The 24,015-nt window shown below is 34.5% G+C and overlaps 1 protein-coding gene across 2 annotated transcripts in view; it reads left to right on the top strand.

The window, feature by feature from the left end:
• The first annotated feature begins 392 nt into the window (after positions 1 to 392).
• Positions 393 to 24,015, top strand: part of Grp170 (Grp170 co-chaperone) — a 56,835-nt gene continuing 33,212 nt past the window's right edge. For both annotated transcript variants that reach the window (XM_069830368.1, XM_069830367.1), the window contains exons 1-9: positions 393 to 562; positions 929 to 1,059; positions 7,961 to 8,226; positions 10,888 to 11,093; positions 14,633 to 14,810; positions 15,833 to 16,019; positions 20,269 to 20,418; positions 21,820 to 22,017; positions 23,387 to 23,565. In XM_069830368.1, coding sequence (XP_069686469.1) covers positions 538 to 562; positions 929 to 1,059; positions 7,961 to 8,226; positions 10,888 to 11,093; positions 14,633 to 14,810; positions 15,833 to 16,019; positions 20,269 to 20,418; positions 21,820 to 22,017; positions 23,387 to 23,565 — 1,520 coding nt within the window. In that variant the 5' untranslated portion in view covers positions 393 to 537. The remainder of the gene's footprint in view (positions 563 to 928; positions 1,060 to 7,960; positions 8,227 to 10,887; positions 11,094 to 14,632; positions 14,811 to 15,832; positions 16,020 to 20,268; positions 20,419 to 21,819; positions 22,018 to 23,386; positions 23,566 to 24,015) is intronic.

Raw genomic sequence — 24,015 nt, 5'->3', positions numbered from 1 at the left:
GATTTTTTCATTGCAGAAATCTGCATGATGCGGATGACAAACGACTTGGATGTGTCTACTTAACTCAAGGGGGCACAAAAGATTATTGGAGAAGTGCAGATACTCCCCATATTCCCAGGTGGAATTACGTATGCGAATATATGCAGATCTTTAATGCAATTTTAAAGAAGTGTACTTAATTCAATTGCCGTAATTAAGAATCTGTATTAATATTGTAATTATTAGACTGATGACAGCGGCATACAACAATGACTGACATCACATATTTGGTCTCTCCTGTAGATGACCATTCCTATATCTAGACATCCGTCGTGGAAGCAAAGAGCTAACTGCAAACCAATCACTTTCATAGTTGTGATTACTCCCGCCAATGATATTTCGCCACACAAGCCGAATATATGGGATAGGACTGCAGATAGGAAGAATTGAAGCATTGCTGTGACTGTGGTTTCGTGGCTCACACATGTTTGATGGGGGCATTTTCTTTACGAGAAAGTAAATTGTAGTATATAGTGTCTGGTTGTAAGAAGGTTCGGAATGGCATCCCGTTACGATATTGAAGGTATGTAACAATAATACACTAAAAACAATGGATAAAAAACAATGAATGTCAGTTCGTATATTTACACTGACCTGCACATTTCAGTCACTCAATATTGTTTTGACATAGCAACTTTACCGATAGGTTTCAGTGTGGTAGATTATTCGTTAGGAATAAATAATGAGAACCGGTCGCAATGTTGGTCATAAAAGTTACTAATTGGAATGTTAAGACCTCGTAATAATGACACCACAAACATAACCTAAAGTATAACAGTTTTGAAGACTTCCACATGCGTGTTGAGGTTAAATTCAATGTAACTGAATGAAAGCGTAGCAGAAATTTCAATACAAGTGTGTTGTTAATAAACATATGTTTTCTTTTCAGGCGTGGGCATCAGATTACGTGCATATTTATTTTTTGCATTGGTTACGCTACTGTTACCACATCAGATTGAGTCTGTTGCAGTTATGAGTGTGGATCTCGGTAGCGAATGGATGAAGATAGCCATTGTTTCGGTAATTAGTTTCCTTCAATACATTATTCATCTTTATGTTTATTGTTGACTGCTGCAGAATATTGTATACTTGACAAAGCGATCTGGAATGTATGTACCGTAACTTATTATTGCAAGGACCGGGAAGTAAAATGCGATGTGTTACGTGAAATTTACACATTTTAGTACAGAATATTTCTATTTTACACACTTGCTATATTGTGGTTTAGTAACCGAAGAACTTCAACTTTTCTGTCAGTCACGAGTAATTTCGTTTTATTAGTTGTCATTTTATTCAAAATTATTGTGGTTAACTTTATACACTGTGCAGATATGAAGTTACTAATCGTTTCAGCTAAACTCCTAATCTCATTATATATGCGTTTTAGAGCTACAGGTTCCATCAAGACCAGAGGAGCCGCCTACTCTGTTGCTCTTGTTACCTCCGGCTCAGTTGCCTGGAATAGTCAGACATGATGTGCCCAACAAGTAGGCAACTCCTTTGGTCCTACCTATCTGCCATATGATGGAACTTGTATGTAGTTCCGAAATGTTGAAAATTTTAAGTTCCAGGACTCGGTACCCATAAGCCTATCCTGATCCTGATCACATTTTTTTTGTCTCCTGGTTACTTTATTATTAGTATGCACTTAACTTAAATCAATTCTTCATAATTTAACATTTTGTATACAGTTCACAAGGATATAATTATGTAGTAATCGTAGAGGTTTAGGGAACATAATTTCCTGTTAAAGTGTAAAGAGGCTGGATAATATGTCAATCATAAGAAAACATTGAAAATTTGATTAAAATATACTGGTGATGTTAATCAAATTTTCAACGTTAAATTTGATTAAATTTGATTAAAATATACTGGTGATGTTGCCATTAAGAAAGTTCAGGATAACAGGCAGGGTTTGGAATTGAACGGGTTACATCAGCTTCTTGTCTATGCTGATGACGTGAATATGTTAGGAGAAAATCCACAAACGATTAGGGAAAACACGGAAATTTTACTTGAAGCAAGTAAAGCGATCGGTTTGGAAGTAAATCCCGAAAAAACAAAGTATATGATTATGTCTCATGACCAGAATATTGTACGAAGTGGAAATATAAAAATTCGAGATTTATCCTTCGAAGGGGTGGAAAAATTCAAATATCTTGGAGCAACAATAACAAATATAAATGACACTCGGGAGGAAATTAAACGCAGAATAAATATGGGAAATGCATGTTATTATTCGGTTGGGAAGCTTTTATCATCTAGTCTGCTGTCAAAAAATCTGAAAGTTAGAATTTATAAAACAGTTATATTACCGGTTGTTCTGTATGGTTGTGAAACTTGGACTGTCACTCTGAGAGAGGAACATAGGTTAAGGGTGTTTGAGAATAAGGTGCTTAGGAAAATATTTGGGGCTAAGCAGGATGAAGTTACAGGAGAATGGAGAAAGTTACACAACGCAGAACTGCACGCATTGTATTCTTCACCTGACATAATTAGGAACATTAAATCCAGACGTTTCAGATGGGCAGGGCATGTAGCACGTATGGACGAATCAAGAAATGCATATAGAGTGTTAGTTGGGAGACCGGAGGGAAAAAGACCTTTGGGGATGCCGAGACGTAGATGGGAGGATAATATTAAAATGGATTTGAGGGAGGTGGAGTGTGATGATAGAGACTGGATTAATCTTGCACAGGATAGGGACCGATGGCGGGCTTATGTGAGGGCGGCAATGAACCTTCGGGTTCCTTAAAAGCCATTTGTAAGTAAGTAAGTATTGGTGATGTATATATTTGGTAATACATGTGCCCTGGACCTCTATTGTGTGAAGATGGCCTGGCCAGTGCTTAGGCTACTACATAAATACCCATAAGGAAAGAAGGTACTGCTAGATACATTTTATATTCCATTCTTTATTTTTGTATTAAAAGTATGTATATAGATCTATTTGTATCAACCGGTGGTCATTCTTCCAATAGGTGTCATAGATCTATTTGTATCAACTGGTGGTCATTCTTCCAATTGGTGTTATAGATCTATTTGTATCAACTGGTGGTCATTCTTCCAATTGGTGTACCGTAAAGGCCGGAATCCCTCAAAGTTTGGTTCTTGAGCCATTACTTTTTACGCTTTACATTAATGATGTAACACAATCTATATACTGATGACTTACAACTTCACATTCACTCCCGAACTTACACAATCAATGACTGTGTGGCGAGAATTAATGAAGATCTAGCATTTGTAGGTCAATGAGTGCAAAAATTTGAACTCAGACTAAATCCAGACAAATCGCAAGCTGTAATAATGGGGCACCAACGAGCATTAAACAAAGTAGATCTAGCCATTGTATCGAATACGAAAATAAATAATACCACAGTTACATATAGCAGAATATTAAAAAATATTTGAGTAATATTTAGATTCAAATTTAACTTTTCAAGTGACCTACATATGTAAGAAAACTTTTTCTATAATTCATTCCCTCAAACACTTGACCAACTTTCTACCTTTAGCCTCAGAAAGATTCTCATTCAAACTTTAGTGATGCTCCGTTTCAATTACTGCGATTCTCTATTGACGAACCTAAATATTGATCTTGTCCACAGACTACAGTGTGTTCACAATATCTGTGTTCGTTTCGTTTGCAACATTAGAAAATTCGATCATGTAATACTGACACTAGAACTGTTGTGTTGGAATCCACTTAAAGAAAGAAGGCACTTCAACTCCCTCTTATTACTATTTGAAATCATCCATACCCTTTTACCTAGCATCTCGTTTTGTTTACCTGTCACTACCTCGAACCCGGAACGTGTACCTTCTCCTCTATTCCTTTGCACAGAACATCCTTCTACTCATCATCTTCTAGCATATCAATTTCACGCCTCTGAAATTCTCTCCCTGACCATGTCAGAAAATATCAGACAATATCAAAATTCAAATCTAAATTAAGTTACAGAATCACATTCTAGTTCATGAAATTGCTTGTTAAACACTTGTCAAGTTGCACAACTTAGACTTAATCCAGATCATATAATAAGCTTAATGTAACCATGCTATTTGTTAGTTTTACCCGTAATATGTAATGTATTTATTTTTATCATCATCATCATCGACCTGGTTGGCAAGTTGGTATAGCGCTGGCCTTGTATGCCCAAGGTTGCGGGTTCGATCCCGGGCCAGGTCGATGGCATTTAAGTGTGCTTAAATGAGACAGGCTCGTGTCAGTAGATTTACTGGCATGTAAAAGAACTCCTGCAGGACAAAATTCCGTCACATCTGGAGACGCTGATATAACCTCTGCAGTTGCGAGCGTCGTTAAATAAAACATAACATAACATTTCTTCGTCATCATCATCATCATCATCATCACCATCACTGTTATTTCAACTATCTTTTTTTTTTTTTCTTGCATTAGCTTAAGTGCTCTACAGACGTGGACAAATTATTAACAAAATTGACGATTTTTATGATAATTCTGTTTACAAAATTTTACTTTTCAATTTCGATTGCAGTTGACAATTTTGCATATTTCTATCATTTCAGTAGACAGAAATATGCAAAAATGTCAACTGTAGTTTAAATTGAAGAGTCAAGTTTTGTAAAAATATATAATAAAAATCTTCAATTTTGCTAATAATTTGTAAATTAGCAAAAATGTCAACTGCATTGAAGAGCCAAATTTTGTAAAAATATAAAACAAAAATCTTCAGTTTTGCTAATAATTTGGAAATATCCTAAATGTCAACTGCAGTCCAAATTGAAGAATCGAATTTTGTAAAAATATACAATAAAAACCTTCAGTTTTGATATTAATTTGTAAATATGCAAAAATATCAAATGTAGTCCAAATTGAAGAGTTAAATTTTGAAAAATATACAATACAAATCTTCAATTTGTCTAATTATTTGGAAATACACAAAAAGGTCGACTGTATAGTCTAAATTGAAGAATCATATTTTCTAAAAATATATAATAAAAATCTTCAATTTTGCTAATAATTTGTCCACGTCTGTATAGTGTTCTTTGATCCTGTTGATACTCTATTGGACTTCAATGTAATTTGTATTAGTTTAGTCATTTTTTGTGTTTGTTGTATTTGTATGTGCTATCTGGTAGAATGGAAGAGAAGGTCCGTATGGCCTTAATCCTGTCACATTAAATAAATAAATAAATTTAATTTACTTTAATCTCTCTCACCAATTCACAAATCGTGTGCATTTCCATCATTAAATATCCTACTTTCTGTTAGTTGTTTAAGAATTCAAACAGTTGATAATATCATAACTTCAGGCTGATATAGGTGATTTCATTTAGGAATGTTGTCAAAGCACTTAGTATTATCATTGCTAATAGAACAGTGGCTGACATCTGGACTCTTTGTTTGTCTGTGCACTTGCCAGTGATGCTTACAGCTTGTCCAAGTCAAGTCTGCGAGTGGGGATATCAGGATGGAATATAGAGGCAAAACACAGTTGCCACATAGGTCACTTGACGCTCAGATTTCAACGTGTGCACATCATTTAAAATACACTACGGAGCACACGCATTTTTTGTCCTTGTCTTCAGATAAAGGCAACAGTTACACTGTCTCCCAGCCTCCCCCCTCATGCAACTTTCTCTCTTATGCCCATGCTTGCCAATCAGAACGCCAAACCTCACTGTCAAGCAGAAGTAGAAGTACAGTCTATTTCAAAGCGTCTTAAATTGTTACTGCTCTATGAAGTGAAGCGCAGTAGGAAAACTTTGCTGTCATATGAGACTGTACTGGTCTCCTTTCGTTACCGCCTCCTTCCACTACAGAACTGCCTCCAACTTCCCCTCTCGGCTTGCAGACTTAACTTGGTCGAGCTGTACATTCATTGTGCGGACAATCTGTAGCAGTGGCGCGAGCTTATATGGGTTGTTGGGGCCCGAGCCAACCCAATAATAATAATAATAATAATAATAATAATAATAATGCCTACTATTATTTATTTTAACTTCTTCAGAATAATAGTGCATAAAGGACTTCGTTTATAACAATATCACTTATTTGTTATTAATGGAGAAAAATTCGATCTGGCGCTGAGGATCGAACCCAGGACCCCCAGTTTTACGCACTGGGTGCTCTAACCACTGATTTACGCCGAAGCTCAATCCACTGCATCTGATCGAATCTTTCTCCTTTGGTTATTTTTCCTTACTGATCTTACTCCATGTTTGACGTACATATTGATATATACAGTATTATCAACTTAATTATTTATTTATTTAGAGATGTATGCATTTTTTTATATACTTATTTAGGCCTACATACCTATTTACTCATTTATTTATTTATTTTTACTTTTTATTTTTTCATTTATTTTTTTATTTTTATATTTTATTCATTCATTCGGGCTATAAATCGCATTGACTAGTATTATTGTGCTGTACATGTTATCAAATAACTTCAATCATTCTCGATAGAAAATGTTGCATTCCCATTTTAAAACTGATGGCATAAACATCACGAAGGAAGCCATGTTTATATTATGTTATCACTCTTGTTCGTTCTGTCATGTTAGTCTGTAAATTCTTAACTTCCTTAATCATTTATATTTTTAAATCTTGTTGTGTGAACTGTTTGATGTCAATTTGAATAAATAACAATGTAAAATAAACCTATATAACAGCATACCGATTTTGGAAATGTAACATAAATGTCGCTTACTTTGATATTACCACAGTCTAGTATATACAATCACGAAGCTTTACTTGTGAGGGTGCTAGGAACAATAGACTGTGCTGGTATATTTCACGTTGTCTGTAATGAGGCGATATTAGCGATCCTAGTGGTTAGCAACTATCTATGGATGCATATTTAGTACATATTGAGCTTCGTGACTGTATATACTAGACTGATATATTACCCTATGGTCGCTCTGGCTGGCGCAGTTGGTATAGTGCTGGCTTTCTGTGCCTGAGGTTGCAGGTTCGATCCCGGCCCAGGTCAATGACATTGAAGTGTCCTTAAATGTGATAGGTTCATGTCAGCAGATTTACTGGTATGTAAAAGAACTCCTGCGGACAGAATTCCGGCACACCAGCAAGTTGATATAACCTCTGTAGTTGAGTGTGCCGTTAAATTTATTTATTTATTTCATATATACAGAATGAAGAAATATAATTACAAAACAAACAAAGAGAAATACAAATAAAATAATACAAGCAATATAAAAAGAAGATACAGTAGTATTAACAAAATTTGAGACCGAATGAGCAGCGCTCGTGCTCGGTCGCAGTTCAGATATAATATTAAAATAAAAAATAATAATATAAATAAATAAGTAAAATAAAATAGGAACTAAAATATAATTACAGCGGCAATGGAATTATATAATATAATATTAACACTATAGAAGAATAATATCGCACGTGAAAAGTAGGACTAATATATATTTCAAAATTATAGAATACAAATATAATATAGGTTGATTAATTCATACACATAGGCTATAAATTTATTTAATCAAATTGAAGATATTAACACGTTTCTAATTTTCTTGTTATATGTTAGTGGGTTACATGTTAGAAGTTCTGGGTGTAATTTAGTTAAAGCATTGTAGAACCGAGGGCCAAAATTTATGCTATGCTTTAGACCAGCAGATGCGAGACATTTAGGTTCTACTAATGTTGAATTAATATTTCGTCTTGTGTCATAATTGTGTGTCTGTAATACAAACTTATTACGATTTTTATGATAAAATTTTAACAGCGTATACTTATAAATTTGTTCGATATTAAATACTTTAAATTCAGAATAAATTAATTTAGTTGGATAATCGAAACGTTTCTTCAAACATAATTTTTTTTATTACCCTATGACCAGCAATTGAAGCTACAATGAATGTTAAAAATACACGATTAATTAAAATTTTTGTTTGCCTTGCAGCCTGGAGTGCCAATGGAGATAGCATTAAATAAAGAGTCTAAACGAAAGACTCCAGTAACAATTGCATTCCGTGACGGTGAACGTACTTTCGGCGAAGATGCTGCCACCCTTGGAGTACGTTTCCCAAAAAACAGTTACAGTTACTTGCTGGAGCTACTTGGTAAAAGAGTGGACAATCCAATAGTTCAGCTGTACCAGCAACGTTTCCCATATTACACAATAGTGCCAGATCCCGAGAGAGACACAGTTCTCTTCCAGCACGATAGGTGAGTTGCTGTTAGAATCATATACTTTGGCCTTGTTGCCATTCAGTTAGTATTTTTGCTATACTATTTCTCAATTACTATTTTGAACTAGTTAAAGAGGAAGTAGATTTATGGGAGAGAGGAGTGGAGTGTGCCAGGCTAGACCTATAGTGGTTTCCATTTTTGAACTAACGAAACAGGAACTGACCTCAGAGTCAAGTTTATTTTACCAAACTACATCAACTATAAGTAGCTTTATGCTCGACCATGCCGAAATTTAGTAATTATACACCTGGTAGCAGCCCTTTAATGCACCTCATTAAAGTACACCTATTCATTAAAGTTCAGGTGTTCCACCAATCAGAAAATACCATTGTAGCAATATGAAAGCGCAAGTATCGATTATTCTCGGATATGCAATCGAAAGACAACTAGTTCTGTTACTATAATAATTAGCGTTAATTGTGAATAATATTCAAATAAATTCAATTTGCCATCTCGTTTTTCAATGTCTAATTCAATTTCAAGGTTATATCAAGATTAATGTTTATTTTACTCTCTAGGTTATATCAAGGTCAATGTCGACATTTGTTTCTCGGAAAAAATCAATACTTTCGCGTCTGCACACATCTCACAATTTACGAGGTATTGCACAAGGTCAGTTCTGCTCCTCAGTCTGATACGAATAACATGAATACTTATGAATAATTTCAAGTTAGAAATATGGTCGAGCATAAAAAGTCGTATGAAACTTGACTATAATGGTAATTAAGACGGTTGTATGAAAATTATGAAACTCGCTTGCGCTCGTTTCATAAACATACTCGGGTCTTAATTACTACCATTATAGGCTCGTTGCATAATGTACTATTATGTAATAGCTTTCAGTCCGTGTGTTGCAAACTAATACTCAAATGTTTTTAATATAGAGTTGTTATAAAGTAACTAATATAGTTGAAATTAATATAATTTCTGAACATTCTGAGCAGTTAAAATGAACTATGGGGCGGGGAGGAGAGAGAGAGGGGGGGAGAGAGAGAGAGAGTTTTTTAAGTTTTTTTTTTTCTTCCACTATGTTAATAATGTCAAAACAAATGCTTATACAAATTTTGGCCACCCAGCATAATTATGAGGGCTGTAAAAAATTCAATTTTCCTGGGACCATTCACAGAAAGAAAACACAATTTCATGGAAAGATTTATTGGAAGTGATACAGGAATTGTTGAGCTATTTTTCAACATATTCCTAACTAGAATTGAGACATTTGTCATGCTGTGGGATCAACTTTTATGTCCCTGTATCGTAGAAGTCTGCTGCCTGAGATCGGAACCAGTGTGTGACAGGCATCTGCACCTCTCTGTCGATCCCATGGTATGACAAATGTCTCAGTTTCAGTGGGGAATACGTTAAAAAATAGCTCAACAGTTGTTATATCTGTTTCAATAAATTTTTCCAGTGAAATTGTGTTTCCTTTCTGTAAACGGTCCCAGGGAAACTTATTTTTTACAGCCCTGATAATTGCACTGGAGTGGCCAAAATTTGTACAAGCACATGTTTTGACATTATTAACATAGTAGAAGAAAAAAAGAACTTAAAAAAAAACACGCATGCACGCAAGAAGAAAGAAAATTAACTTTTTTATCTGCCTCCATGATAATGTTTGCTTGTAAAGATAAAATCGCTGTTTAGGTTGCCAAGGACGAAAAAATGAAGAGCAATTTAGACACCAGTAGTGTATAAGGTTATTTTTTTATTATGCCTGTTATTTTTTAAAGCAGATCAGTTTTTTGTCTAAATTGGTAGTTCTGTAATATATTTTATGCGAGATCGTGCATATTTGCTTGGTTTCCGCACAAAACCAATCTGTGGAAAGTCTAAAATTCCACATTCAGTATTCCCAACTGAACACACACAACAATTTCCCTCTTCTTACTGCTTAAGTGATATATTGATTTTACTGCTTTAGGCTTTTAACATAATTTTTAGAGATGTTCAATATAGTAATAATTATAAATTGGAAACTTACCACTGCAATTTTACCTAAATTGCACTGTTAATTATTGTTTTTAAATATTTGCAAAAATTAAGTAAACTCTACAACTCCACTAAAGTTACTGCATTCGTGATGCAAGTAACATTAAGGAAGCCGTGAAAAAATCAACAAGATTCCATAGACGGGGGGGAAAAAAAGACAGACGTATATCACAGCCTGCTGGAGTATAGTAAACACAGAAAACATTTTAAAGCAACAATGTTGAAGATAGATATTTTTGTTTTGCAAATTTGCCGTCATTGAACAGAAACCAAGATGGAGATTTCATTGCAACTAATTAGAAATTCCTCTTTCAGATATGTAATAAACGATCTTCGCACAAAATAATGTACGATACACGAGCGGTATGTTTTCTTTCAATTCTCGGAAATTAAAAAAGCTCAACTACGTTTCGCTTTTTCAAACTTCAACATACCGCTCTTGTAACGCATATTACTATTACAGCCTGAACAAAAACAAACTTCATGTCCTTATTTGTGTGCGTATATTAGTAATGATTTCAATTAAATATACTTTGCTAATATTACAGTTCAAGAAAACAGTGTAGTATTGTTCTAATTTTATTATTAAATATGTACCAATCATCAGTTGATATTTTATCCTGATTTGACTAAACTCTGTTTACGCAGTGAAACAGTATACAGTCCAGAAGAATTGTTGGGCATGTTGTTACACCGAGCTCGAGAATTTGCCCAAGATTCTGCAGGTCAGCCAATCAATGAAGCAGTCCTAACAGTCCCTGGATTCTTCAACCAAGCAGAGAGGAAAGCATTACTCAAAGCAGCCGAGCTTGCTGGACTCAAAGTGCTGCAGCTTATGAATGACTACACGGCAGGTACTACTGTCATTCAGACTATTCATTCTTACTTCACTTAAGTCTTGGTCTTTCTCTATTTTACCTTCCCTTCGATTTCTGTTCAGAAATTCTGTCTCCTTTATGCTTATTTTTTAATTAGAAATGGAACACGTACACTTAACAGCAACTGTGAATAGGGTTCTAGTCGGTGGCGGCTCCTGCATATTTCTTAAGAGGAGGAAAGAAGTTAACAGCACGAAATGCCACCTTCTTGAATGAAACATGCTACAAATTAGCCTACATGCATACATGTAAGACCAGGTAGTGTTGGGGTTAGTCTTCCCTTCTGTATACCAATAATCTGTTCTTGTAGACTGAGTTTCCTAAATTGTCCAAAATATATTATATTTTCACTTCCATTCATTGTTGAATAATTGCACAAATTAACAATTACAAGGAAATTCACAAACTCGTAGCATTTTTCGAGCACACTACAGCATCACATGTGTTGGAAGAGACTAGCTACTAACTCGTAACCGGAACCGTTTTACGGAAAAGGGAATGGTAAATAATCTGAGGAAAGCGAAAACACTGCACCCACCCACGTGGTCTGTATTGCCACATATACATTTACAAGTTCAGTATCACATGCTTTTGAAGAATGTCAGTTCTTGTATCATACTATCATTATTGTTCAAAGCTGCCGGTGGCCGATTAATTTTTTATGTTAAAAATAATGTAGTTTGGAGTACCTACTTTCAGTTTCAAATATATTTGTACAAAACTGACAACTTGGCTGTTGCCCTGTCTAGTAAACAATGAGGCCAACTACGTAGAACTACTTCCTCTTTGTTTTACATAAACCCGACTTTAACTTTCAAATATCCACGAAAGTTTCAAACCATGAATAGTAGCCTATATAAAGTGCAATGAATAATATTTTTGATTTATAATTAAAAAAAACGTTTACATGGTGTCTTTCATAGCGTTGCGTTAAAACTGTTTTTGTTGTGTCTCCTCCAAGATGTGTTAGTCTGGTTGAATGCAGCATCGTTAGATGGCAGCAGTAGCGAGCTTGCTGCACGACCAGTAGGTTTCTATTTCCTGCACATGACTCAGAGGAGGATCTCCTCCCTCTCCGTTCATTTACTTGCTTTAAAACTCTGCTTCTTTCTCTGGCCGCTAGTGCTCTGTTGTCTATGTGTGTTAACTGCAGTAGAGGAGGAGTGGAGTGCCTTTCCTCCACACAGACAATCTCTCATCTTTCTCACAGTTTTCTACAGCACATGAGCGCGCATCATTTAAAACTCGATCAACCGAGTTTTTCTTATAGCTGTGAACTTAAAAATTATCGAATCTTCCTCGAATTTCAAGGCACATATTTTATTTGGTATTTACTTTCAAAAGAAGAAAATGTGAGGAGGACGTTCCTCCCTTCCCTCCCCCGAGGAACCGCCACTGGTTCTAGTATTAAATCCTCACATCATATGTAATAATTTACAATCAATCATGTTAGAAGATGAAGATGAACACGAAGACGATGACGATGATGATGATGAAGATGAAGATGATAACCAGAGATGCCAACTATTACGGATTGTTCATAATTAGGACTCGGAAGTTGATGTCCTAAAAATCACAGAAAAATGACCTATAAAATGATCTTAAATTTATGAAAATATGACATTAAAATTACTAAAAATGACCCTGATTTTCATAGTAAAATACCAACAAAATAATAGTATGCTTCCATCTGTGGACAATACACTGTCATCAAACTCAGTCACTAACTGTCGCAAAAAAACTTTATCTGCTTTGTTTTACTTTCGGCATTTTTACGTCTTCACTTGTATGGTACAGAATGCTCACTGCGGGCACTGAGGCTGCAGTATTTGCTCGTAACACACGTGATAAGAAGTCAAGCCTCATGCAACCATAAGGAAAATTCCTGTATGACGCAATCGAACTGCATAAGCAATCTGCATTAGGTTCTCTGATATAGACTACGACTACAGTGTAAAAAAAAAATCCGTTTGTGAGCAGAAGAGGCAAAAATGCAACAAAAAGTAGAACCTTTCCTAAAAAATGACTACTAGACAATAAAAGACCGAAAAATGCAAAATAAAAATAGACTATATTAGTTCGTGTTGTAGTGAAACTAATTTGTATTGCATCCTGCATTTTCTGTGATGTCTCAGAAAAAAGATATTTCATTAACTTCCGAGCCCTATTCATAATTATTACATACGGATTCCCCCAACCATTATAGCATTACAACCAAAGGGAAAATTATTACAGAAAAGAAAAATTATCAGAAAAGAGGAAATAAAATGTGTAAAGAAATTCCTGCCAATTGAGACTGAATTTCTTAAGGCTGCAAAAGTAGTAGATATTTCACACAGAAAAAAATTGTTCCTAAGTTATTCGTCTCTTGAGTAATTTATTCAAAGATTCCTAAATTTGGTTATGAAGATGTGCACAACAGACATGAAGAGGAATTTGCAGACCACGAATTCAGTACTCTTCATATCCATTTGTATGTAGTCCTGTTTCACCTGTAAGGCATTTTGTGGTTACAGTTCTGTTCTCAAGTATATATGAATGTTTACAAACAAAGACTACACGGGAAGAAGAAGGTAAGTGAATTTCGTAAAATTTTCTGGATTGAAATTTGAAGTGTAATACATCAGCCAGTGTTTTGCTTTAAGCAGTTAAAGATTTCCTACAGTTAATCTTTAACATTAAAGTCATAACTTCTTTTGTAAAAATGTTACCAAATGGAATTACCTCCTCCTTCTCGTGTAGTCTTTACCACATATGCATTTTATTTTAATTGAGTTAGGTCATTTGATAAGTTGACTGGTTGTGGGTAGGAAGGATGTGTGTTTGATCCTGGAGTAATTGTCTTCTTAAGGTAAGTGTTCACTACATCGTATCGCATTCCTCGTACGAATCGCACACAACGGATATTTTAAGTGCAGTGCGTTCACTGTAACGCCTCCATCTCATTGCCTCATCGGATTCCCCTATCAGCTGTTTGAAACATGACATTGTACGATATTGACATTGCTGAAAACAGAGGAGTTGAGGTTAGATCTATTAATTATGACTGTTAGCGAATAAGAATTTGTAATTGCTTCATGCATCTCAATTGAAGAGGAAGAAACGAAAGAAATATTGGTTACATAATACATTTGCAACAAACGACTTGATTACTGTAATGGGAACGCCTCAAATTATATAATTCTTCGCAATTTTCTACACGCGAAATAAGTTTTCCGTCTGCCATTTTGGCGCGACACTGAACATGGCACAACATAATAGTAACAGTTAACCAATTAAAATTGACTTATTAAAGGAGGCCATGATCGCACGCATCGGAAAAGTTGCTCATCCGAGAAACGTGGATGGATTTGCCGAGAGGCGATGTGTGCAATACAATGTAGTGAACATGGTTACATAAGAATTACAGCAAAGATTGTCTTTTTCCGATCCGTGCGATTCGTCCGATGAGTGCAATATGATGTAGTGAAAGCTTACCTTTAGTTACATCGAGGAAATGCTTTGTTCATTTGCAGTTGCTCTGAACTATGGCATATTTAGACGGAAAGACTTCAATGAATCAGCCCAGTACATCATGTTCTACGATATGGGGGCCACCAGTACGACAGCAACTGTAGTTAGTTACCAGCTAGTGAAGACCAAGGAAAAGGGTTATGTTGAAACTAACCCTCAGCTTTCCATCATTGGCATTGGGTAAGAACAGTCTACTGTAATGATACACTTGGTAGTATGTAAATCTGTATTTAATGGCTTTTTATCAGTTGTTGAGCTGTTCTAGTACAATTATCTATACAGAAATAATGCAGTAATAATACAGTGCTTTTCTTTCACACTACGGCCAGCGAAAAAATTACTGGAAAAGTTGCCTTGGTAGAACTCTTGTTTTGGATTGTTAGAAACTCGGTGAACCTCATTTTCTGTGGACATACTGTATTATTACATTAATGAAGTAATAACATAGGTAGAAACACTATGTATAAAGTTAAATCATAACAAAAACACAATTACAGTATTTGTGGGGACATCCTCAGAGACGGCTAAGATGTCAAAATAAGTGTTTAAATTTGGTTTTACTTAAATCAGTTTGTATTCTTATTTCATTAATGTAATAATGGACGAGTAAAATTAAATGATAATATTCAAATTTCGCATATCTATTTTAATAATTTATTTTATTTTAAAAGTGTTCATACAACTGTGTTATATATATTGTATGTTTCTCATAAGTCTTAATAAATTGTTACACCATGGATCTAAAATAAAAAAAATTAAACAAAATCATAAAAATATATAAAACTTATTATGATAATGAAAAATCATAAAACTAACTAATTAGCAAATCAACATTCATTGAAAAAAGTTCATCATGTAGTCATGTTCTCTATCGACTTTGGAAAAGCTTGCAGTTTTTAACTGAACAGTATTATGGAAAAAAAGTTTTCTACGAATAATTCAATGTTGCCTGTAATTGCCCAGGGTAAAAACTTACATTGCCAAAAATACAGTGTCTGTAATAAATCGTTGTGTATCAGAATAAAAATGTTTCAAATAACATGAATCAATGTTTTTAGCAACTTGAATACTTCGATTAAGGAATAATTTTTTAATGATAAAAATAAAGGGTAGCATTTAAGACGGAAGTGTAGAAGTTTTATATAATTTAAGTGTGTTTCTATAATATTAATCTACTTTTGTTGTCATATATTTCATTGAAGGTATGACCGTACTCTTGGCGGATTAGAAATGCAGTTAAGACTCAGGGATTTCTTGGGAAAGAAATTTAATGAAATGAAGAAAACCTCAAATGATGTGTTCAAAAATCCTCGAGCAATGGCCAAGTTGTTCAAGGAAGCTGGCAGAGTTAAGAATGTCTTAAGTGCCAATGCAGACCACTATGCTCAGGTGAGTAATGCTTCACAGTTAGTTGCTCATTTGACGGGAAACAGTAGGCAAAGCAATAAATGGTGCAACTGGAAAACTGTCCCAGTCTGGTTTTAAGGTACGGTCACACGTCGCTACTTTTGCTGTGCAACTTTTGTACTGCAGCTGCAAAAGTTGCGTGTCATGTTCACACGTAAGCCAAAAGTAGCGTGCTGCGCAACCCGAGTGCAGCAAAAGTTGCAACTGGAGGTTGCGAGTCTGTTCACACACAAGGCGCTACTTTTGCAGCCGCAGTCATGCTGCAGGTTTCCATCTCCGTGTTGACTTCTCAATATACATTTTGTGGTTATGTTCGCATTATTAATAAACTCATGCGAAAGCTTACTTATCTATTATTTGCTTTTCTGTCATAACTAGTATTCAGAAATTGGCATTATTTTTACTATAAAGCTTTTAAAAACGCCTATATACTTAAATGATAACCAACAGCATATTCACATAATCAATGTTGGCAACCCTCCTGTTTAAAACTACGCTACAGAAAATTAAAAAAGTGAATTATATCGTCAGCAAATATGCTCAGATTGTGTTGTGCGTTTAATAACTGTTACAAATAATTTATTTTCATCATATCTAACATTAAAATACATCCAAACAATAAAAGTATCATTGGCACATTTGGGTGGTAACACTGGTCGCAACTGTAGCAAAAGTTTCAACGAAACCGATATCAAAAATGCTGCGGCTGCAACCCTGAGAACCCTGTTCACACGTCGCTACTTTTAAGCTGCGAGCAGCATGGAAAATTAGTGAGCAGCAGGTTCGGCAGCCACTGCTTTTCGGGTTGCACCGTTGTTCACACATTGCAGTATGAGAGTTGCACAGTTTTTTGTACTGCAGCGCTGCAAAAGTAGCGACGTGTGACCATACCTTTACTTACTCTCACCTGAACTTTAGCACTTAAATTACACGGGACAACAAAATTGAACATTTTCTCTGTTAAATGGAAAAGAAAAGGTGATTCATGTGGTATCTTTTCCGCTGATTTCAAGTCTCTTTATAATTTTTTTTTTTTCTATTGGGAATAGACTTTTTGTTGTAATAAAATAACCTTGCTTTAGTCGTCATCATCATCATCATCATCATCAGCAGCCATACAGGTTATAGTCCCAGAAGGACTGTTACGGTTCACAAAAGTTTTCAGCCCATCTCTTCATTGGACGTCCAGTAGATCTCCTGCACAAGGGATGCTAGTCCTAGACATATGCCTCACATGCTGACACCAGTTATCTTGATAGTAACATATGTCTGCTAGTATAGAGTTCATTTCAAGTTCTTTTAAGAACCGTGCTTTAGTAAAACTGAAATATATTATGTAGTCTGCATATTGATCTAAATTGTACGTGTTGAGGATTTTTTGCTGTATTTAGCTTGAGAAAATATCTCTTGAGAGTCCAGCAGAAGGCAGCTAACATTTACAATTTACCTTGGTGACTATTTTACATGGTAGTTATTTCCTGATGGAAGCATTCTTCATATTTGTCACTTAAACTGCACTGCCGAGATTGGAGAGGGGTAAAGTTCTAATGTTGTTGTTGTCGTCATCGTCGTCGTTGTTTTTGTTTTTTTTTCTAATGCCAGGCGTTTGACAATAAAGTCATTTGACCTCTTGCACTCCAATATTTTTCAAAGATATTATCATGGCCACCCACTGAAGCACAGATTTTGAGGTGTTCCGAATCCATTTCTTGGTTTGAGTTGCACAATGGCAGTTAGGGGACTGATATATTCCAATTCTATGCAGGTGTTTAGCCAAACAATCATGGCCTGTTGCCAATCTAAATGCAGCTACAGACGATTTTCATGGTAAATCGTGGTAAATCGGGAATTAACTATGGATTATGATGCAGAGAGTTCCATTTTTTCCCTTGAGATTTTGTTTGTTGAAGTCTAAGTATGTAGATTTAATAAATCTTTTCACAGAGTAATACGTAGATTTAGTAACAGGTCTGTAAGTAGCAGTGCTGCCCTTCTTTGCTAAAGCATCCGCATTCTAAATTAAATTAAATTGAATTAAGAATTAAATTCATAGGGACATATTAGATCCGAGTTTTCTGAAGTTATCAAGAAGCTCGCCAACAAGTTCTTTGTAGTTGTCCTGGGTTTCAAAATTGTCATCGTCCTTCTGTGCTCCATATTTCTGGTCTCACAAGTATGGGAAGAGCTGAACTGTGAGGCACAGATCTTGTAGCTGAAGGAATATCACAATATGTAACAATGTTTCTAGTCTTCGCCATTATTCCAGAGATTTGTATAATACAAAAATAGCATTAATACAAAGTGATTCATTGGTTCTCTCCAAACCATGGGCACTCTGAATGGCTTATAACGAGACTTTTAGCCACCCACTTAACAATAACACACATGAAGCATAGCAGATATGAGGGGCCCAAGATTTTACCCTGGTCACCTATTTTGTAGCCAAAATAAAGTTCATATGCTTTATTAATCAATGGAGTTACTTTCTTCTTTGAGATTTCAAAGATACCTCACCATAGAGATAACAAAAGTTGTCTGGGTAGTTAACACACCTATGAGGCATATTTTATTTATGTATTTATTTATTTATTTATTTATTTATTTATTTATTTACTCTGGTGGAGTTAAGGGCATCAGGTCTTCTCTTCCACTCCACCAGAAATACAATAAAACTACACGAAAAATTATACATCAATGCAATTTTAATATGTATACACAATCTATATATATAATTTGAACTGGTAATGGAAATTATGGGAAAACGGCTGAACGGATTTTAATAAATGACCCCTCATTTTGAAGCTTGGAACTCAAAGTTTTTCGGAAAAGTAATAGTTTTCAGTGAAATGTCAATTTTTCAACATAATTTTCCTATTTTCCAACATCCATCTGTTGTCAGTTTTGAGAACTAGCTAATTGCATTTCAGAATAAAACAAAACACACACACTACAGTAAACAATATTACACGAAGGCCATGATCTGCAAGAATGCTGACATATTTAGAGCTCAAATTAAATTGGTTATTAAAAACTTAACTTACGGTACTAAAAATAATTTACACGTTCAATTCTGTGGTGTGTAATTTTCTGGGTACAGCTGTATATTGGATATTAAAAACTACAAAACTTGAGGTGGTTTGATGACATTATTACAATTAGAAATGAAATATTATTGTAGTTAATGCCATGATGTGACTATTTTTCATTAATTATAAATATTAATGCTATATTGATAACATGAAAGTGAAACGTTTTGATGTTATATAAGTAGATGTAGATTTTGATTTCTATATTTTACTGAGTGGCGGCTATATAGTATATATAGTAGCTATATGTTACTGAAAGCTATAAAACTTACGTAAGATAATAATAATATTATTAAAAATGAAATATTTTTATAGTTAATAATCAAGTGGGGTTGGGTCTTTTTTATATATTTAATGGCAGTGTGGTGTAGATATTTATATGCGTGGTTCTCTTCAGTATTGGCTCGAGAGAGAGTATCTTTCATGATTATGGAAGCAAATAACTTTCAGAATGTCTGATATTCTTCATTGAAAATAAATCTGAAAAATGTTTATTTGAACGTCTAATGAACTTAGTTTGCGACATTTGCTGCACAAGCCACTAGTATATTATATAACCCAAAATACGCATAAATTGTGTAAAATCTTTTAAATTATTAACCAGAATTCTGCCAACAAACTTATGACACAAACATAAGAGAACTGGATTCGAACTGAAATGTGACCATTGTTGTTTATTCTGACAGCAATAAACCATTGTTTTATCATTATTGCCAACAGTGATAGCAAGAATTTGTAAAGAAATAATATTAATAGGGAATAATATATTTTTAAATATACTGGTACAGAAATAATGGGCTATGAGGGGGACAAACCCCAACTGCGACCTTGTCCATCACAAGTGTCACTGGATTTTTTTCATTGGACACACATAATATAGTACTGAGAAAATATCTTGCAGAATCCACAAAGAATTAAACCATAGTGTCTTTGTTGAGAAATGTTAAGTCTGTAGTGTTGTCTTCGTTTTAATTTCTGAAGATATTCATACAAGAATATTTTCTGATGTAATTGATTTATAAATGTGGAGAAGGATTCCACAAAATAGGCATTCTGTATTTATTTTTTATGTATTTCGTTTCATTTTCTACTTCAGTGATTTTTAATACACAGAACAGCAACTAACAACGGGCTTACATTTACAGGTAGAAGGTCTGTTAGACGATCAAGATTTCAAGCTGCAAGTGACAAGAGAAGAGTTTGAAGGAATGTGTTCTGATCTGTTTGATCGTGTAAAGAGGCCCATTGACCAGGCACTCAAATCTTCAGGTCTTACACTAGACGTGATTAGTCATGTAAGTGATGCTGTAATAATAATGATAATAATAATAATCATCATCGCCATAATTTCATGGATTACGAAACTTTCCCATTCCAACTTCTATTAATATGACATCACATCTTCTTTTCAATTGTTTCTTTTTGCTGTTAGTTCGAATTGAAATTCAAAATATTTTTCATACTTCATATGATTTTTTTTAATTATTTTATTGATACATCTGATTCATATTTGCATTTGCGAAAAAATACACAGAATAATAGAAATATATACCAATAATTGTTATTGTTGTTTAGTCAACTGTCCGAAGACAGGTCTGAACCAACAAGGCACCATTCATGAGGCAACTAAGTCAGGAGATAATGGGGTAGGATGGCCAGTTTCTTTTCCCCTCCATCCCATGCATTACCGACTAGCTACATATTACACAAATCAGATTATTGTACAATATGAAGGGTCTGTGGAAAGAATGTGCTAAGTCACTTTTTGTTGATTTTTGTTTTTTAGTCCCATCTATTAGCTCATAAAGTGAACTGTCTTTCAGTAAATCAGAATGGCAAAAAGGTGCATTGCAACATTGTAAATTAAACTAATTGAGATCTAAATTCATAACGTCTCATGAGTGTATTAATGTTAAGAAATGCTCCTCTGAAAAATTTAAGAAACGTGACTTAGCATGTTCTTTCTGTGGGCCTTTCTTGTAATACACAGTATGATTATTATGATTATATGGGTTCAGGAGAAATGTTCGATAATAATCTAAATTTTCTTTAATATGTAAAATAAATTGTGCTATGCCTTGTAAATTATCAATTTTCAAACGAAATGGTTAAAATACTACAAAAAACAATAATTACATATACGTATATTGATATGCAATAAATTGTTGCCTTATATAGTAGTAATTCCATACAAATTATTTCTAAAAATTGCCACAAGTATTTAATAGTTTATTGTGACAACTATTTTATCTTGCAGATCTTTTCCTCCTATTTTATGTTTATTTCTCCAGTTAACAAAACATTATGGAATATAGAATCAAATAAGAGACATGTAACAGAAATATTTTGGATGTTGTAAAATTCTAAGAAGAAATAAGGTATGATGAGCTCATAAAAATATGGACTTATTTCTTTCGTCAACATCTTGAGGTTGCCCTTTGTATTTTGGCCAATTTAATATACTGTATATAATTTACAAATGCAGAATGAATTTTTAATTTCTTGCCTTTTGTTGAGGCGTGATCATCTTGTGAACTCAGGACAGACAAAAATAAATTGACCAACTGTAATGTCGAAAAATAATTTTGATTCTCTCTCTCTCTCTCTTTTTTTTTTTTTTTTTTTTGTGTGAATATAAAGCTCTTAATTATTACATATTTTGGTAGGAATGAAAAACGTTGAAATTGTTTTTGCAGGTGATCCTTGTGGGTGCAGGAACAAGAGTTCCGAAAGTCCAGGAGAAACTGAGTGAGGCAGTTGGTATGGAATTAGGCAAGAGTATCAACACTGACGAAGCTGCAGCTATGGGTGCAGTCTATAAGGCTGCCGACCTCAGTAATGGATTTAAGGTCAAGAAGTTCCTCACCAAGGATGCAGTTCTGTTTCCCATTCAGGTAATGTATTCATTCAACTCCAAAGTGGAATTTGTAGTGAACAAATAAGATTTTCCTGCCAATATCTGCAGGGATTTTAGCTTTTTTGATTTGATATTATTATTCTATTAATTAGTAATATCGTTTGAACGAAACTGAAATTTTTTTCATTAGTAAAACAGTGCATTGAAACAATTGCACTGTTTTGTAATACTTAGATATTTTCTCTTGCTGATTAGATGTTTCCCTCAGTGACGAAATACAAACAGATACAGTAAAACTTAATTTATACATTTTGTGTGGAGACAAAGAAGAAGGCAGAAAATAGGAAAGCTTGGAGAAAGCTAGGTTTGCAGTGAAAGACCTGCCCTTGAGCAGAACACTATAAATGAATGAATTATGGGGATATAGAGAAAAAAAAATCGCGTGAGGAAAACATAGACCAGTAACTGAAATGAATTTAATAACATGGCGTGAATATTTTACAAAAAAAAAAAAAAATCAGTTGTTTTGGACTACTTTTTCATAAGGAAAATCAAGCTTTCAAATTGTGATAACTCTTCCATAACTTGTTCAGTTATATCAATTCGTATTACAAAACTTTTCACTGTTTCTAAAGCAGTAACAGATTCATTAAAGGACGCAACATTTTTAGAGGCAAGTATTGAGTTTTTCCACGAATTTCGGAGTGGACCGCATCTTAACAATGAACACATATTGTATTTTTCTGTTGTTACAGTTTCACGACAAACATTATTTCGAGCAAAATTTATATAGAACTTATAAATGACGTTTCATATCTCCATAGGTTTTAGTTATGATTGTAGAAGTGTAAGAAGCAAATACATAAACGAAAAATGTATATCTGAAATAAATTAACTTGGAAAGTATAGGAATTTTGTCACGGTCTCAGAAAAAAGGAATAGGTGAGGAGCTCATTTTCGGAACATCTCTTGTCCACTTGATAACGAAATTGAGCTTCCTGTGTCCATGCATTCTTAAAGTATAACTCTCCATACAACTGTCTTGATTTGGCTTCAGAACTCCGTCTAAACCACTAAAATCTTGCGTTAAAAGTGACTACTGGAATCAAACTGACTCTTGTCCACAGCAAAATTGAACAAAATATTAGTTCCAACTTTAGAATCAAAAAGTCTCATGCTTCCAGTTGATTCTGAATGCATCCACCCTCTTTGATTTCATGTCTGTTGTCTAGCTGATAAGAAATTTTAGACCTAAAAACATTTTCCGTTGTTTCCCACAAAGTTATGGGAATGGAAAAGAGCTGTTTTGAAAATAAACTCCTCAAGTGTGAAACGTATAAAAGAAGTTTTACTGTACTTCTATGTACTGCATTTTTATAGGTATTTGTATCTAAAATTTGTTCCAGGTCATCTTCGAACGTGATGTGGAAGGATCTACCTCGCCAAAGCATGTCAAGAGAACACTTTTCGGTCAAATGAATCCATATCCTCAAAAAAAAATTCTCACGTTTAATAAACATCAGAATGATTTCTCATTCCATGTCGCATATGCAGAGTTGGACCACCTCTCTAATTTTGAAGTACAGTAAGTATAGTAGTAGAAGAAGAAGAAACTCTTTTTTTTTTTTTTAATGTTTTTTTTCTAGAAAATTTTGGGTAAAATCAAAATGTGAGGGTGCAGACATCACATGTAACATGGTATGTTTCGCGAGTCTACAACAGACTTCTTACCTGATCGTTTCCCTAGCCAGTTGCCACAATCTCTCAGCAGGTAGGAACATATCTTTAGCTGTGTTTTGATAAACACACAATAGGAATACGTACTTCTTGGCTTGGCTTTTTGAGGGCCATACTTAGAACATATCCTAGCACTTAGGCTTACAGTGTCCAATTGTGCGTCCTATATATGCGATGATTGCCCAAGTATGTAAGGTGGCCTGGGTGACATTTGTTGTGTCTGATGCTGACAGTTGGACCATTTTGTCTCAGCCCTGACAGCCAGAGCCCATCCTCAGACAAGTACCTGATATATATT

This window comes from Periplaneta americana, chromosome 7 (assembly GCF_040183065.1).
Source record: "Periplaneta americana isolate PAMFEO1 chromosome 7, P.americana_PAMFEO1_priV1, whole genome shotgun sequence".
Classification (NCBI taxonomy): Eukaryota; Metazoa; Arthropoda; class Insecta; order Blattodea; family Blattidae; genus Periplaneta; species Periplaneta americana.
This window is presented reverse-complemented; position numbering and strand designations above follow the sequence as displayed.